This window comes from Halichoerus grypus, chromosome 4 (assembly GCF_964656455.1).
Source record: "Halichoerus grypus chromosome 4, mHalGry1.hap1.1, whole genome shotgun sequence".
In the NCBI taxonomy this organism is placed as follows: Eukaryota; Metazoa; Chordata; class Mammalia; order Carnivora; family Phocidae; genus Halichoerus; species Halichoerus grypus.
Window position 1 is genome coordinate 133,022,962 of NC_135715.1, and position 18,814 is coordinate 133,041,775.

Genomic DNA, 18,814 nt, shown 5'->3' on the forward strand with positions numbered 1-18,814 from the left:
TAACTCTAAAACAGTTTATGGGAAAGGAATTTCTGCAGGCATCTGAATCCTGTTTGTCTTCTTGTTTTATCACCTGCATTAAGCATGGTACCCATAGGCCAACCAGTAAATATCTCCCTAGAAGACTATAGGTTCCTTGGATTACTTTTACAAAACCCAACACAAATGCCATTGCATAGAGAGGGTACCTTACTAAATACTTGTCTTATTTTTGAAAATTGCTCATCGCATGCTTATGTATTACCCACTGAAGAAACTCTGGTTTATTCAGATTTTATTGGTATCATTAAAGAGTCAAGGGGTTGTCTCAGTTATGTCAATACCCTTTGAACTATTTATTCCTTTTTTTTAGGATTTTATCTTGATGAAATTAAGTCAGAAATATAGGCAAAGATTTACACATTTTCTATTTAAAATGTTTTAATTTAATGAGTTATGAACTCTTTTAAGATTTTTTAAAAATGATAAATTGAATGTAAATAACAAAACCGATGACTTCATGTTCTCAAATAGTATAATGAGGTAGATATGGCATCTGTCCAGGACTTCAGAAACTTCATTTCACATGGGTGCCTGGGTGGCTCACTCAGCTGGGTGTCTGACTCTTGATTTCATCTCAGCTCATGATCTCAGGGTCGAGAGATAGAGCCCTGTGTCTGGCTCCATGCTGGGCATGGAGCCTGCTTAAGGTTCTCTCTCTCCCTCTTCCTCTGCCCCTTCCCCCTAAAAAAAAAGAAACTTCAGTTCACAGACGTTTAGAATAGGAAGTAAGGAATATAATTTTCATTTTTGATCCTAAGAAAAAATTCACTTTTTAAAGAGCTCCAGGCTAACGTTTCTTCCATACCGAACTCTTGTATCTTATGTGATCAGTTTTTCATTATTGAGCAGCCTTCACAGCACCATGTTCCCCCACCCCTTTTTCCTGTCATGCGGTAGCACTATAAAGTGTACAGTCTGTTTGCACAGGCATTTCAAGTAAAGTAATGCCCAGAAATACCACTCATATATAATGCCCTCTCATTTTAAACCACATTTTTTTTCTTGCTTAAAAAGAAGTAATATATTTAAGGAAAATAACAGCTACTATAAGCATAATCTTAGCTTTTCAATGCAGCAAAGTATTAATTTCGGGTTTCAGTCATTTTTTTCTGCTTTATCATCATTTTTCAAGTATTTCAAATGGCAGTTTAAAGTCACAGCTTATGCTTAAGTTCCCACATTCACTCATTCATCCAATATTTACTAAATGCTTACCATGTGAAATCATTTTTTTTAGGGACTTGGAAGAAAACAAGGAATCACTCATATAAGATGTACATTGGGTCCATCGGTTGCTATCTTCTAAGGTTGCAACAGAAAACAAAGCCTTTCAAATCCAATTATCAACATTTTAAAAGGAAAGGGAAATTGGACATCTACTCTCTCTCAGTCAGTGTGCTTTTAAAAAACCCAAAACCAAAACCCCACTATCAAACCACCTGAAGGTGAACACTGGAAGACCATTACTTTACAGTGAGAGACTACTATCATTCTCTACCTTCAGAGGGTTACCAAATCCTGTCTTTTTTATCATTTAAATTTCTCTAATTTAACTCATTCTCTCCATCATCATTATTCTCCCTTAGTTCAGGTCATCTAATTTCTCATTTGTGGTACTTTTGCTATCTGCTAATAGGTTGTCTTGCCACTAATCTTGTCTTGTTTCAGTCCCTTTCTCCTAAGAAGCAGCCGTGAATATTTTAGATGGGTCTTGTTTTTTTATCCATTCTGATACCCTGTGTCTTTTGTTTGGAGCATTTAGTCCATTTACATTCAGAGTGATTATTGATAGATATGAATTTAGAAACACTGTGTTACCTGTAAAGGTGGTGTTTTTGGAGATGTTCTCTATTCCTTTCTACTCTTTGTTGCTTTTGGTCTTATTTTCCCCCCACTCAAAGAGTCCCCTTTAATATATCTTGCAGGGCTGATTTAGTGGTCACAAATGCCTTTACTTTTTGTTTGTCTGGGAAACTCTCTCTCCTATTTTGAATGATAGCCTTGCTGGATAAAGTATTCTTGGTTACGTATTTTTCCCATTTAGCATGTTGAATATATCCTGCCACATTCTTCTGGCCTGCCAAGTTTCTGTAGACAGATCTGCTGTGAACCTGATCTGTCTTCCCTTGTAAGTTAAGGACTTTTCTCCCCTTGCTGCTTTCAGGATTCTTTCCTTGTATGCTTATTTTGTGAATTTGACTATGATATGTCTTGGTGATGGCCAGCTTTTGTTGAATTTAATGGGAGTTCTCTCTAATGGGTTTTGATGTCTGTTTCTTTCCCCAGATTTGGGGAAGTTTTCAACAATAATTTGCTCAAACCTTCTGCCCCTTTTTGTCTCTCTTCATCTTCTGGGACTTCTATGAATGTTATTATACTTTAAGGAGTCGCTGAGTTCCCTACGTCTACATTCGTGATCCAATACCTTTCTTTCCCTCTTCTTAGTTTCATTATTTTCCATAATTTTATCTTCTACATCACTGATTCATTCCTCTGCTTCATCCATCCTTGTTGTCATGGCATCCATTCGGATTTACATCTCAGTTATAGCATTTTTTAAAAAATTTCAGCCTGACTAGTTTTTAGTTCTTTTATCTCTGTAGTAAGGGATTCTCAAGTGTCTTCTATCGTTTTTTTTTCAAGTCCAGCTGGTATCCTTATAATTGTTGTTTCTAATTCTAGTTTAGACATCTTACTTATATCTGTTTTGATTAAATCCCTGGCTGTTACTTCTTCTGTTACTTCTTCCTTTTCTTTCTTTTGGGGTGAATTCTTCCATCTTGTCATTTTGGAGGTCCAAATAAAAAAAAGATAAAGGAAAGCTAGATCCTAGGTGTGTTTTGGTCTGCTTGTTAAGAGAAGCTTGATTTAACAAATAAAAAAATTGCTTTTTCTGTATCAAAAACAAAAAAGAAAACCAAAAACCCAAGAAAACCCCAAAGGAAGCTAGATCCTGCTTCTCCTAGAGCTGAAGCTTTAAAGCTCTCTATGATTGGTAGACTTGCTGTGGGCAAGGGGTTTGTACTGGTCTTCTGGGGGAGGAGCCTGCTGCTCTGATTCTTAGGTGGACTTGCCCGAGTGGAGATGCACCTGTAGGGTGCAGGGAGGCGGGGCTTGGTGTAAGCAGCTCTGGCTTCCATTTGGTGGTGCTGTTTTGCTCACTGAAGTTGGTCAGTGTTGATGGGGGACAGAGTTGGTGGGGGGGGATGGCTTCAACCCACTCTGTCGTCTCAGGACTGAGAGCTCATGCCCATCACTCCTCAGGAAACCCTCACAGACAAGCAAACAATTACCCTTCCTGTGTCCCCCGCTTCCATCAGATCCCTGCCTTCACCCTGTCTGTGTCCAAGCTGAATGCCTGCCAGGTGGTACAGCACTCCTGTATTTTATCTCAGGCATGGCTAAATTTCAAAACTCCAAACTTCAGAGACCCCCTGAAGCTGGACCTGCACTGATCCTCTGGGGGAGAATCTTGCTGCTCTGTGGCTGGTGCCGGCTAGTCCCAAAAAACAGTCACACGATTGCACAATGGTTTGGAGTTTATGATAAATCATAGCACAAAGCCGCTGCGAAGGTTTGCTGCCCTCAGCCAGCTTCTTTGTTCCTGTGCTGGTGAAGAGGGTAGCTCAATGGCACCTGCAGGGTCTTTTGCCCCCGGAGAGGCCATATCACCTCTACCAAATACACACCAAGCAAGGGAATTGTTTCTCCCTGTGGGACCCAGGGGATCCTCAGACCACGCTGCCCACTCCCTGGTTTCCACCCTCCTTCCCCACAGGAGTACCACTAAGGCCACGAGGCGTGACCTTGGCGATGGTGCTGACCTCTGAAACTTCAGACTCTGCACTCTGCTATTTATAAAAAACTCAGTATTTAAACTTTCTTCTTTTCTTAATCAGTGGTTTTGGGGAAGAGTTTTCTGGTGCAGTCCCCTGTGTGTGTTTTTACTCTTTCTTCACTCTCTCTCTCTCTTTCTTTCTCTTTTGCTCCTCTCTCTGCGATCGGGGCTCCTCCCCTCCACAGCTCCCATGGCTCTTTTCTCCCCTAAATCAACTCTCTGCAGATCCTACCTTCCATGAGGTGGTCACTTTTTCTGCTTGTAGCCATGCAGCTTTGTTCTCTCAGTCCTCAGATCGATTTTTTTGGGTGTTCTGAATGATATTTGGATAGATCGATATTTATCTAGTTGTTTTTGAGGAAAGAGGTAAGCTTAGGGTTGCCCTACTCCTCCACCATCTTAACCCTGTACCAACAGTGACTGTTTTAAAATGCAAATCTGATATTAGCATTCTCATGCTTAAAGTTCTTCAGTGGCTTCCATTGGCCAGTCTAGGGGCTATAAATCAAATGCCTATAGATAATCAACCAGGTAACAAATGCTAATATTAATAACAACAGATATTTACTGATTGTCATTGCTATTTACTGTTTTAAGCATTTAAGTATAAACTTTATTTCACTTAATCCCTTTAAGGTAGGTTAGATTATTATCTCCATTAAATAGATGACGAAATAAAAGGAAGAGTATATTACTAACCTGCCTAAGATCTGAAGAGTCAGAATTTAAATCTAGACAATTTGGCTTCATAGCCTAAATTCATTCTTAACAATAATGTTATATACTGACTCCTTGTGAAAACAGTCTTTGGTTTGATATAATTGGGAGTGGGAGACTGTGACAATTCTCTAGAATGTATGCTTGGCTGAAGAGGACAGTTATCACTCAGCTCCAGATCATTGTTGGCATGTAAGAATGTGGGCCCAGTATTGTCAGATCTTCCTGTTTTTTGAGAATAAGGGGAATTGGGGATTTTTATAAGAAATATCCTATTTTTGGGCGCCTGAGTGGCCCAGTCGTTAAGCATCTGCCTTCGGCTCAGGTCATGATCCCGGGGTCCTGGGATCGAGCCCCACATCAGGCTCTCTGCTCAGCGAGAAGCCTGCTTCTCCCTCTGCCTGCCACTCCCCCTGCTTGTGTTCCCTCTCTCGCTGTCTGTCTCTCTGTCAAATAAATAATAAAAATTTAAAAAATTAAAAAAAAAAGAAATATCCTATTTTTATTTTTATTTATTTATTTTTAATTTTTTATTGTTATGTTAATCCCCATACATTACATCATTAGTTTTAGATACAGTGTTCCATGATTCATTGTTTGTGCATAACACCCAGTGCTCCATGCGGAACGTGCCCTCCTTAATACCCATCACCAGGCCAACCCATCCTCCCACCCCCCCTCCCCTCTAGAACCCTCAGTTTGTTTCTCAGAGTCCATCGTCTCTCATGGTTCATCTACCCCTCCGATTTCCCCCCCTTCATTCTTCCCCTCCTGCTATCTTCTTTTTTTTTTTTTTCTTAACATATATTGCATTATTTGTTTCAGAGGTACAGATCTGAGATTCAACAGTCTTGCACAATTCACAGCGCTTACCAGAGCACATAACCTCCCCAGTGTCTATCACCCAGCCACCCCATCCCTTCCACCCCCCACCACTCCAGCAACCCTCAGTTTGTTTCCTGAGATTAAGAATTCCTCATATCAGTGAGGTCATATGATACATGTCTTTCTCTGTTTGACTTATTTCGCTCAGCATAATACCCTCCAGTTCCATCCACGTCGTTGCAAATGGCAAGATCTCATTCCTTTTGATGGCTGCATAATATTCCATTGTATATATATACCACATCTTCTTTATCCATTCATCTGTCGATGGACATCTTGGCTCTTTCCACAGTTTGGCTATTGTGGACATTGCTGCTATAAACATCAGGGTGCACGTACCCTTTCGGATCCCTACTTTTCTGTCTTTGGGGTAAATACCCAGTAGTGCAATTGCTGGATCAAATGGTAGCTCTATTTTCAACTGTTTGAGGAACCTCCATACTGTTTTCCAGAGTGGCTGCACCAGCTTGCATTCCCACCAACAGTGTAGGAGGGTTCCCCTTTCTCCACATCCCCGCCAACATCTGTCATTTCCTGACTTGTTAATTTTAGCCATTCTGACTGGTGTGAGGTGGTATCTCATTGAGGTTTTGATTTGGATTTCCCTGATGCCGAGCGATATTGAGCACTTTTTCATGTGTCTGTTGGCCATTTGGATGTCTTCTTTGGAAAAATGTCTGTTCATGTCCTCTGCCCATTTCTTGATTGGATTCTTTGTTCTTTGGGTGTTGAGTTTGATAAGTTCTTTATAGATTTTGGATACTAGCCCTTTATCTGATATGTCATTTGCAAATATCTTCTCCCATTCTGTCGGTTGTCTTTTGGTTTTGTTGACTGTTTCCTTTGCTTTGCAGAAGCTTTTTATCTTGATGAAGTCCCAATAGTTCATTTTTGCCCTTGCTTCCCTTGCCTTTGGCGATGTATCTAGGAAGAAGTTGCTGCGGCTGAGGTCGAAGAGGTTGCTGCCTGTGTTCTCCTTTAGGATTTTGATGGACTCCTGTCTCACATTTAGGTCTTTCAGCCATTTGGAGTCTATTTTTGTGTGTGGTGTAAGGAAATGGTCCAGTTTCATTCTTCTGCATGTGGCTGTCCAATTTTCCCAACACCGTTTGTTGAAGAGACTGTCTTTTTGCCATTGGACATTCTTTCCTGCTTTGTCAAAGATTAGTTGACCATAGAGGTGAGGGTCCATTTCTGGCTCTCTATTCTGTTCCATTGATCTGTGTGTCTGTTTTTGTGCCAGTACCATACTGTCTTGATGATGACAGCTTTGTAATAGAGCTGGAAGTCCGGAATTGTGATGCTGCCAGCTTTGCTTTTCTTTTTCAACATTCCTCTGGCTATTCAGGGTCTTTTCTTGTTCCATACAAATTTTAGGATTATTTGTTCCATTTCTTTGAAAAAAGTGGATGGTATTTTGATGGGGATTGCATTGAATGTGTAGATTGCTCTAGGTAGCATTGACATCTTCACAATATTTGTTCTTCCAATCCATGAGCATGGAATGTTTTTCCATTTCTTTGTGTCTTCCTCAGTTTCTTTCATGAGTATTTTATAGTTTTCTGAGTACAGATCCTTGGCCTCTTTGGTTAGATCTATTCCTAGGTATCTTATGGTTTTGGGTGCAATTGTAAATGGGATCGACTCCTTCATTTCTCTTTCTTCTGTCTTGTTGTTGGTGTATAGGAATGCCACTGACTTCTGTGCATTGATTTTATATCCTGCCACTTTACTGAATTCCTGTATGAGTTCTAGCAGTTTGGGGGTGGAGTCTTTGGGGTTTTCCACATAAAGTATCATATCATCTGCAAAGAGTGAGAGTTTGACTTTTTCTTTGCCGATTTGGATGCCTTTTATTTCTTTTTGTTGTCTGATTGCTGTGGCCAGGACTTCTAATACTATGTTGAATAGCAGTGGTGATAGTGGACATCCCTGCCACGTTCCTGATCTTAGGGGGAAAGCTCTCAGTTTTTCCCCATTGAGAATGATATTCGCTGTAGGTTTTTCATAGATGGCTTTTATGATATTGAGGTATGTACCCTCGATCCCTATACTCTGAAGAGTTTTGATCAAGAAAGGATGTTGTACTTTGTCAAATGCTTTTTCTGCATCTATTGAGAGGATCATATGATTCTTGTTCTTTCTTTTGTTAATGTATTGTATCATGTTGATTGATTTGCGGATGTTGAACCAACCTTACAGCCCAGGGATAAATCCCACTTGGTCGTGGTGAATAATCCTTTTAATGTACTGTTGGATCCTATTGGCTAGTATTTGGGTGAGAATTTTTGCATCCATGTTCATCAGGGATATTGGTCTGTAGTTCTCCTTTTTAATGGGGTCTTTGTCTGGTTTGGGGATCAAGGTAATGGTGGCCTCATAAAATGAGTTTGGAAGTTTTCCTTCCAAGAAATATCCTATTTTTAAATGTCAGTAAGTAAAAACTAAACAGGGTAAAGGCAAACCAAGCATCTCTGTAGGCTCCAGACAGGTAGCCTATAGTTCACAACCTTTCCTCTTTAGCATGAAGATTGCTTTTCTAGCTTCATCTCTCAAAAATCACTACCTGTATTCTAGTTACATTGGACAGTTTACAATTCTTGTAAACCTTAGGCTCTTTTTGTGCCCTCATAAAAATGGCTTCATCTGTCTGGAATCCCCTTTTCTTTACTCTCCCTGCCCCTGCCTTCCTTGTGAAATGGCTTATTTCTCTTTGTTATTCAAGACTTACCTTTCCTGGTTGGTACAGGAGACTTTACTTTTTTTCTATGCCCTGCCCTTGATCTCCATTAGTTCCTCCTCCTATTTTCTTCCAGTATGCCATATGAATATGTGTAGCCATCTGTCTGTCTCTTTCTCTCTATCCAGATTGTAAGGTCTTAATGTCTGTATCCTGGCATATGTTTATCACCTAGGTGTTAGGACATTTAGAAATCCACTTAGAGCTAGCTTATAAGCACAGAGGAAGAGCACTGATGGACTCACATTACCAAACTCTAGCAGTTGAGGGTAGTCTTGGGAATTACCAGAACAAGGGCTTTGGATGCTGGCAGGGTTTTTGCCATCTTGGGTCTCTCCCCTCTGTGGGTCTGCTTCATTCAGTGTTACTTTAGACAGTCTCTGCCATAGACCAGGAGCATGACCTCTGACACTTCTAGACTCACATCTTTATACCTTCCATTTACCTCTAGTTAGAAAGATCCCAGATAGGCACTCTGACTTGCTCAGCTATGTCAAGTTCCCATCCCAACCTATCAACATGAGTAATGTGTGTATGCATGCACACACCCACTCACTCACTTTAAAATCAGGAAAGATTTTCCTTAGGAAGTGACCTTAAGGTATCATCTGACTAAGAGTTAGCTAGGCTATGAGGAAGGAAAGAGTGTTTCAACTTGTACAGAGACCCAGTAGAAGGATACCAAATATTTCTTTTAAAAAGATCAGTCTGACTGTAATAATAATAATAAAAAAAGTAGATTGCAGGGGGCTAAGAGGTGATGCACATAAATCACTGTGCAGGAAAAACAAACAAGGCCTGACTGTTAACTTGAAAGGCCTTGACTGGCATCTGGGAACTTTGATTTGGGGAGGGTCTCCATCATCTCCACCATCCACAGAACTGGTGAGAGTGGCTCACTGTGTCTAAACTGTACAAACAGTGGTTTATGCTGACATACCTGCTTTCCTCATGGGAGTTTAGAACTTTGATATGTGCTAGGCAGAGGGTGCCTATGTGACCTGCCCCCAGTAAAAACCTTGGGCACTGAATTTCACTTAACGAGATTCCCTGGTGTCAATTTCTCACATGCTTTCACAACTGATTGTTAGGAGGAATTAAGCATGCCCTGTGTTACTCTACTGGTAAAGAACTCTTTAAGTTTCATCTGGCTATGCCCAATGTGCCTTTTGCCTTTGATTTTACTTTATATCTCTTGCTGTAATAAATCATAGGACTATATGCTGAGTCTTGTGAATCCTCCTGGTGCATCATCAGCCTGGAAGTGGTCTTGGGGACCCCCAACACAACTAATTAATCTGGGATTATAGGTGTAGGCAAGAAAGGTTAGAAGCCTAGTCCAGGGTGTTGGAAGTGACTTGAGATAGTTATTAAAAGTAGAATTGACAGGACTTAGTGATTGTTTTCATGTGGGGAGAATGAAATAGGAAAGTATCAAGGATATCTACAGGTTTCTGACTTCAGCAGCTGATTGAATGGTAGTACCCATTTATTAGTGGAGCAGCATAATACGATAGAAGGAATACTGAATCTGCAATAAAATGATCTATATGGATTCAAGTTCAGACCTGGGTGCTTATTACCTTTTTATCAGAGGCACATCCTTTTGAAGCTCAGATGTCCAGTTGAGACTGTTATAAGGATTAAATGAGACATTCGAGGAAATTTTCTAAGTTATTAGCTGTATGTAAATATTAATTATGATTTTAAGCTATCATTTATTAAGTACCTAATATGTGCTAGAAGCTACCAGGCATTTTATGTATTGTTACTACTGTTTTTGCATTGTTATAGTTTTAAATTGAATTTTTAAACTCAGAGTGCCTAAAATATTGGTATTTCCTTTTTTTTTAACTTCAGAAGTTCTGCATTATATGTTATATTCTTTATAAGGTTTGTATCATACTAGAATTGGATGAAATGTTGGTTTTAAACATTGGCTCCTAGACGTTGTTAAGCACTTAATGTCCAGTAAGGGGATTTGCCAACATTACACAGCTGTTCCAAGGTTGAGTGGCATTAGCACTCTGGTCTTCTAAAACAGAGCACACTTTACACTATGCTAAATGCCTCTCATTTACATATTCTGTGGATAAATGAAGGAATTTTGCTTTTATGATTTCAGATCAGTTAGCAAATATCACATTATAATCTCATTTTATTAACTACTTAAATGTTGAACAAAAAACAATTACATGTTTAAGGGAAGACATATATTTGTGAAATGATCTTGAGTACAAAATGTCTAGATTCCAAGGAAATAATGATCTTCTCTTTCTCTTGTAGACCATTTCACCTGCATTGTGAAGGTGCTTTTTACCCTACTATACACACAAGCTCTTGTGGCACTTTCAGTTAAATGCAATGAGGAAGATAGGTCAGCCTGGAAACACACGGGAGCTCTCAAAAAGGTTAGTGTCTTCTCTGAATTTGTCATTTAGTAGTTTGGTGAACTCATTTAAGTTGGGGATATGAGTGAGTGAGATTAAGTGTTTGGAAGGCAAATGAGTTAGTAATAGTATTTCAATTGAAATAAGCACCTTTAGGTTAAAAAAGTTAAAAATATTTCCTTAATCACTGAGGTCTTCTGCATCTCTCTCTAAACCTTGGCCTTTTTCCCTTTTTATTTAGGCAGTTTTGTTTTGCTTTTGCTTGCAAGCCTTAAACTTAGAGAAGTTATAAAAATTGTGCCAACCAGTGAGCAAGTAATAAAGTATCTGCAAACTTACCTATTTTACTTATTTGTCATCTTTTCTTCTCCTTGCTCCTATTTTCAATCAATCCAAAGATGGCTTTTGACTCATCACTTAGGAATTTAAAAATCCTAGTCTTTTCTTAATTATGCTTCTTTAAATAATAATTTTTCCATGTTAAAAAAAATACATAAGTGGGGCGCCTGGGTGGCTCAGTCAATTAAGCATCCAGCTCTTGATTTTGGCTCAGGTCATGATCTCAGGTTGTGGGATTGAGCCCCATGTCTGGCTCCGTGCTTGGCATGGAGCCTGCTAAAGATTCTGTCCCTCTTCCTCTCCCTCTCCCTCTGCCCACCCCACTCCCCCTCTTAAAAAAAATGCATAAGTTCTTAGCAAATTTAAAGTTTTCTGATTAAAATTACATAAACAATTTAGAAAACGTGTGCAAGTTTAGTTCAACATAAGTATTTTCAGTGACTTCAGAACAAAAGTGATATTATAGAACCAAAGAACTGTGACTTAGTGGTTTGGCTGAGAGGTAGGTAAAATAAGAAAATTACTTCAGTGTTTATTTGGGGAGGTTGGTAGGAAAAAATAGTAAGTATAGTGTTAATTGAACCTATTGATTGGTTTATAGACTCTTCAAGAGGTTTTAAACCTTACTGAAAGGTTTGTATTAAAATCATATGTACTTATATCAAAGGAGAGAAAACTTACACTAATGAAATGTGTTCAATATAATCTTCACTTTTATTACTAGTTTACTCCCAAACCATGATTATTTTTTAAAAAAATTTTATTTATTTCTTTGACAGAGAGAGACACAGCGAGAGAGGGAACACATGCGGGGAAGTGGGAGAGGGAGAAGCAGGCTTCCCGCGGAGCGGGGAGCCCAATGTAGGGCTTGATCCCAGGACCCTCGGATCATGACCTGAGCCGAAGGCAGACGCTTAACGACTGAGCCAGCCAGGTGCCCCATCAAACCATGATTATATGCACAAAAATTTAATATAGTATTATCACCAAGTTTATTATGTCTTAATTAGGGATATTGGTTGTTGGCCTGAATACTAGACTGAACTCCTGCCACTAAATAGTTCATTCTTGGATAATTTTGCCTTCTGCCATTATCCTTCTTGTTTTCTAAATACTCTTTCAATATCTCTGCACTGTAATTTGATATTTGGATTGTTAGTATTCAAATCAGGTGTATTAGGTTTCTTTGCTGTGTCATTGTTTAAATATATTTCCTTGGGGCGCCTGGGTGGCTCAGTCATTGAGTGTCTGCCTTTGGCTCAGGTCATGATCCCAGGGTCCTGGGATTGAGCCCTGCATTGGGCTCTCTGCTCAGCGGAAAGCCTGCTTCTCCCTCTTCCATTGCCCCCTGCTTGTGTTCCCTCTCTCGCTGTCTCTCTCTCTGTATCAAAATAAATAAAATCATTAAATATATATATATATATATTTCTTTAATAATCTGTCTGATTATGAAACAGTACACATTTAAAACATTTTCTGATATTATTTAGGTCTAAATATATTCATCTGATTGTTTGCTAAAATGAGACCTTATGACAGAAAATTAGACAGTTGTAAATCTATGATGGAACTAATTTAGGGTAACTGTTCTGTCAATTTTCTTTCTCAATTTGATAATTATTAGCTATTTTAAAAAATAGTTAATGAAACATTTAATGTAAGGCAGATTCTTATCAGAACATAAATTAGAAGTTTATAGCCATATAAATTGCTTTTAGTGAATGGAAACAAAAAATTATGGTTATTTTGTTGGTTGGTTTGCCACATGTTGCTAGCTTTTTCTATAATAGATCTAAACATTTAGATATATAGCAGATTGTAAATAATAGCAAAAACAATGTTTACAAGTAATGAAATATATCATTGTGATTTCTGTAACTGTTCTGTATCATTCATTCATTTTTTTTTAATTTCCTTCTTCCTTTACTTATTCCTTCCTTCTCTCACCCCCTTCTTTACTTCTTTCCTTTCTTCATTGAGTCTCACTTACTCATTCCATCCCTCATTTTCTTATCCTCAGGTATGATAATTCCAGTGAAAACAGATTTTTGCCAGCTCTAATCTGGTCCAGGGCAATAAAAAAAATACGTACTATGTATTTTTAAAGGATAATGAGGTTTAGTTGTGCTGGAAAAATCATTATTACAGTTAGTATAAATTGTGTTCTTTTGGTTAGTGGAATTTCTGTTAAAAGACTATACCGGGGTTTCATAATCTGAGGTCTTTTCCTTTCCTTTTGTTTTGTTTTGTTTTGTTTTGCTAGGGAGTGGGACCATAGCATCCAGTATATACTCAAAGTTCCTGTCACTCCCAAAATTTGAAGAACTACTATAATTTAGACAAAGCATCTGCCCCACGCCTAACTATTGCATCTCTCAACCTCTGATCCTTTTCTTTATTTAACCCACATTCCTTTGCCATCTCTCCCATTGGATTCTTTTTTTTTCCTTAGGACTTTATTTGAGAGTGAGAGAGAGAACACGAGCAGGGGGGAGGGACAGAGGAAGAAGGAGAAGCAGACTCCCCACTGAGCAGGGAGCCCCACAAGAGGCTTGGTCCCAGGACCCCGGGACCATGACCCGAGTGGAAGGCAGATGCCTAACCCACTGAGCCACCCAGGTGCCCCTCCCATTGGATTCTTTTGATCTTGATTCTAGTTCTTTCATCCGTGGTCTCAGAAATCCTCTTCTTAAGCTTTACAACCCTCTTTGTAAATTCAAATATTGCCTATATAATAATATGCTTTCCTAAGACTTCTTACGTATGAAATAAAATTATTTTCTTATCTAATAAATCTTCTGATCAGAAGTTCTCCATACAAAAGAGTGAATATTACATTATATTTGACTTCCTGATCTGATATAGTACCTGCCATGTGTAAAAGAAGTGCTTAAGATGTATTTTGATAATAATGACTTAAAAGCTGATTATCACTCAGTAACTTACTTGGATGATCTCAACATCATTTATTTTTGTTGGAGGATATTTTCCCCATAAGTTAGAAAGTATTATGACTTGAAATACTTCTCTGTTGTTATACTCTGTAAATCTTTTAATCACGGGTATATTGAATTTAGGAAGCTTTTAGGCTGAATTGTATATTTTCAGAAACTTTAATATGTCACATTGGTTATAAGCAGCAACATCATGGTAATATTTTCTTGCGTCTTCTGCATTTTGAGTTTAAGTGAACTCTATTTAAAAACTACTCTGATTAAATTAATTTTAAAAACATAATGTGTTGCTGTTTTGAATTTAGTGGGATATTGATTGTTGTGAATTATATGTAACCTATAGGTCATCATATTTGGCAAGTGATCATCCTGTTGGTTAATTAGGCATGGGTGGAGTGGATCACATGATTTAAAGAGTGCAGGACTGTTTTTGTAGTTTAGAATCAGGACATGATAACACTACATGGCTGAATGATATGACAGAAAGCAGAGGAGTAATTTAAAGATAATTCAAAGAATTGATTATCTAGGCAAGTTCCAAGGTCAAGAACTCCAACATTACCAAAATAAATTCTGTCAACTAGACAGCAGGTATTTATTGCTCAGAATTTTGTTATGCAAAGGGAAACATATAAACTACAAAGTATAGTTCCTGACATTTTGGAATTTACTGTCTAGGTGAAGAGAGCACAATAACCCATGAGAAACAATAGGAAGACTAAGTATCATCAAATAACAAATTCTGTAGTTCAGACCTTTAGTGCTTATCAGACTGTCAGGATAAACATATATCCTATAGTGTTTACTCAAGTCTTATATTTTACTATTTAAAAAGTATAGTTTTTTTTTTTTTTTTTTTAAAGATTTTATTTATTTATTTGACAGAGAGAGAGCACAAGTAGGCAGAGCAGCAGGCAGAGGGAGAGGGAGAAGCAGGCTTCCCGCCGAGCAGGAAGCCCGATGCGGGGCTCGATCCCAGGACCCTGGGATCATGACCTGAGCTGAAGGCAGACGCTTAACGACTGAGCCACCCAGGCGCCCCTAAAAAGTATAGTTAATGAGTAGAATAAATGACATCATAGCAAAGTTATTACTTTAGTCCAGTTTACACCTTACTGTAATTTGCAACAACCTCTAATATCTCAGTGAATATAAAAAAGGGCATATTTCTTTATGTGTAAAAAGACTTATTGACAGGGGTGCCTGGGTGGCTCAGTAGGTTAAGCATCTGACTCTTGATTTCAGCTCAGGTCATGATCTCAGGGTTGTGAGAACAAGCCCCATGTGGGACTCTGCTGGGCTTAGAGCCTACTTAAGATTCTCTCTCTCCCTTTCCCTCTGCCCCTCCCGCCATCCCACACCACTGCACACATTCTCTCTCTCTCTTATAAAAAACAAAGAACAAAAAAACCTTATTGACCTAAATTTGAATTTATAAATAGCCTTTATTTCTCCTATCTTATAAAAAGTATAGCATCATTAAGCTTAATTTGTAAACTGTTATTTAATGTAAATATTTGTACATTCTTTAATAAACATATTGTCCTATATTACTTTCACATTAAGTTGTTTTAACAAATCTTATTCAGGGAATTTGAGGGAAATTGTAAAAGAAAAAATTTGTGGTTCATGTTTCTTCTATTTCATGCATGTATGATTTTGCCATTATAATGAGTGTATGTATATTGCTTCTGTTGGCTTTTTTCACATCATATGAACATTTTTCATACAGCTCAAATTTGTCATATTCACTGCCTGCCTATAAAATATTCTTTTGAGTTGATATGGCATAATTTAGGTAACTGCTTCACTTTTGTTGGTTATTTCTAGTTTTTCATTATTATAGTGCTGCAATGAATGTCTTGGGTGGATAGTTATTTTTTCCTTTTAGATTATTTCCCTAGGAAGAATTTCCAGGAGTGGAAATTACTGGGTCAAAAGATATGATTTACATATGTTCATTTACACATATGTTATGTAATTTACATCCGTCTTTTAAAGAAGTATTGGACTTCTTCGGTTATGCATCTACCTTTGGCTCAGGTCATGATCTCAGAGTCCTGGGCTCAAGCCCCACGTTGGGCTCCCTGCTCAGCACGGAGCCTGCTTCTCCCTCTGCTCCTGTCCCCATCCTACTCTCTATCAAATAATTAAATAAAGTCTTTTAAAAAAATTTTACAGAAATAAGTATTGGAATAGTTTTATCACACACCCAATTTCATTGTGAATCCAGAGGTGTACTGTTGTACACAGATTTTGAGGAATTGAAGTTTATATTTGTGAAAAAAATGTAGTCACAGCTATACCTCTACTTATTAAAAAGTGTTCTTTCCAGTGTAATTTTTTTCTGTAATTTTCAGTGACTGATGGAGCCCATTTTTCATTTTTTCCCAGAATACATGTGATGCAGAGAAGTCTTATGAAGTGTTACTGAGCTTTGTGATAAGTGAACTATCTAAAGGAAAGTTATACCATGAAGAAGGAACTCAGGAATGTGCAATGGTATGCTCCACATGTAGTGGTTATTTGTTAAAAATCTGGATATTGTTGCCATTATGAATGTAATTTTTAAGCTATATCTATTATAGAATAAATTGTTCAGATTCTCTTTTTTAACTTTAGGTTAGCCCTATTGCTTGGTCTCCTGAATCCATGGAAAAATACTTACAGGACTTCTGCTTACCTTTCCTCAGAATCACCAGCCTTCTTCAGCACCACCTTTTTGGGGAAGATTTACCTAGCTGCCAGGTATAATTTGGGGTAGAGAATAAGAAGTCGTGTTTTTACAATTAATTAATTTTTCGAAATGTACTGACACATAGTATAATACTTAAACCTATATACAGAACTGTCATGCAAGTACGTTAGTCTAACTCAAAGTAATAAATATTTAGAACATTTACTATTAACGTTATTTTTTGTATTTGCTAGTATCCACTCACTTTTATGATAATATTACTAATACTTGATATTTGAGCACTTTTGTATGAATTCAGTGATAATAAATACGCAGTACTTGAACAGGATCATAGTAGTCATATTGATATATTTATCATTATTTTTATCATATTGGTATATTAATCACTGATCATCATCTACTTTTACTATCCGTTTAAAAGTTATGTTGGTCAGAAAGCTGGTTGTCTGAAGACATGATGGCATTTATATAATTTTAGAACAGGAAAATGTTCAATTTGTACATAGTTATTGTTATTAAAAATTTGGATACATGAATTATTACTAGTTGAATCTATTTTATAAAACTGGGTTGATCTGAGTAGGCAAGAAAGTGACAGAATAGGGAACCAGAAGGTAAGTAAACCAAACTGCTCACAGGATTATAATCCTGACATTATCTGTCTTCTGTTTCCAGGGAATTTGATACGGGAATTAAGACATTTATCACATATATAGTCTTCGAAGCCTGCAGTATATCAGAATTAAGCAGTTGATCGTTCTTTCTCTCTTACGTAATTGACCATTGCATTAAATAGTTTTTTGGTTTTTTTTTTTAAGTGATTCAAGATAAACTCTGCACATTTATCCTCAAAACATTTAAAGTTTATGGATATTGACTAAATTAAAAATGTTCATCCATTAGATATTTTCTTTCATAGTTATTTATTTTTAAATTTCAACTTAAAAGTGTTTCCTTTGGCATACAGTAGTTCCCCCTTATCTGCAGGGGATATGTTCTAAGACCCCCCAGTGGATGCCTGAAACCAGTGCTTGTACCGAACCCTATATATACTAGGTTTTTTTTTTTTCTATACGTGGATACCTATGATAAAGTTTAATTTATAAATTAGGCACAGTAAAAGATTAACAATAATAATGGAACATTTATAACAATATACTATAATAAAGTTATGTGAATACGGTCTCTTAAAATATCTTACTGTATTGTACTCACCCTTCTTGTGGTGATGTGAGATGATAAAATGCCTACGTGATGAGATGAAATGACCGATGTGTAGGCATTGTGATGTAGAGTTAGACTACTTTTGACCTTCTGACCATTTGTCAGAAGATGGATCATCTGTTTCTAAACTACAGTTGACACCAGTAACTGAAACCACAGAAGGCGAAACTGTCATAAGTGGGGGGACTACTGTTGAGCATCCTCAAGCATGGAGAAGATTAATAGAAAAAAAAATCTACTACTTCCTTCATTAACTTTTCTTCTTTCATATTTAAAGGCCATAGGCTGTGATTCTTTGTGTGCTTATTACGTATGGTTTATTTTGTCATTTGTTTTTATTGGAAGGTATTTTTCTCCCATAAGTTGGAAATTATCTGGAAGCAGAAGCTCTTGAACTGGGCATTGAAAGCTGGCTGGGGGTTGGCTGTGATGCTTGTAGTAGCGCACCAGGCATATTAGAACAGGGAAGAAATGCATCAGTTAGGAGGCGCAAAAAGGAACAATGCTACATAGTGTTAGAAATAGATTAAGGTGAGGTTGTAGCGGATCTTGAATTTCACATGAAGGAATTTGGACCATTGAAAGATTTGGAACAAAAATGACATGATTCAAATTTTATTTTAGGATAAAATCTCATTCTAATATAAGACAGATTTGGGAGTGTGAGGAATGGAGACTGGGAACAGAAAAGCTAGTTGGAGAGAATAGGGAGAAATTAGAAATTTCAGAGATGGAATACTCAGGATTTTAGTTGAACATGTGGGGGTCAAGGGAGAAGAGTCATACTGTACTTGGGTTTTGGGCCTGGGAGACTTGAACCTTTCTGGTACAGTTAATAGGGGGAAGAAATATGGAGTAAGTTTGTGGGGCCTGAATGAAATTATTTTGCCTATATTCAAGTTGAGTGATTGCTTGGATATAGATATATTCAACTGAAGTGAGAAAAGTTAGGTTACAACTTTAGATAGAAATTTGCTCTCTTTTTGT

At 37.6% G+C, this 18,814-nt stretch overlaps 1 protein-coding gene across 6 annotated transcripts in view; it reads left to right on the forward strand.

The window, feature by feature from the left end:
• The window catches only part of UBR3 (ubiquitin protein ligase E3 component n-recognin 3), a 230,411-nt gene that overhangs the window by 192,982 nt on the left and 18,615 nt on the right, over positions 1-18,814 (forward strand). For all 6 annotated transcript variants that reach the window (XM_078070968.1, XM_078070970.1, XM_078070971.1 and 3 more), the window contains 3 exons: positions 10,509-10,633; positions 16,300-16,407; positions 16,528-16,653. In XM_078070968.1, coding sequence (XP_077927094.1) covers positions 10,509-10,633; positions 16,300-16,407; positions 16,528-16,653 — 359 coding nt within the window. The remainder of the gene's footprint in view (positions 1-10,508; positions 10,634-16,299; positions 16,408-16,527; positions 16,654-18,814) is intronic.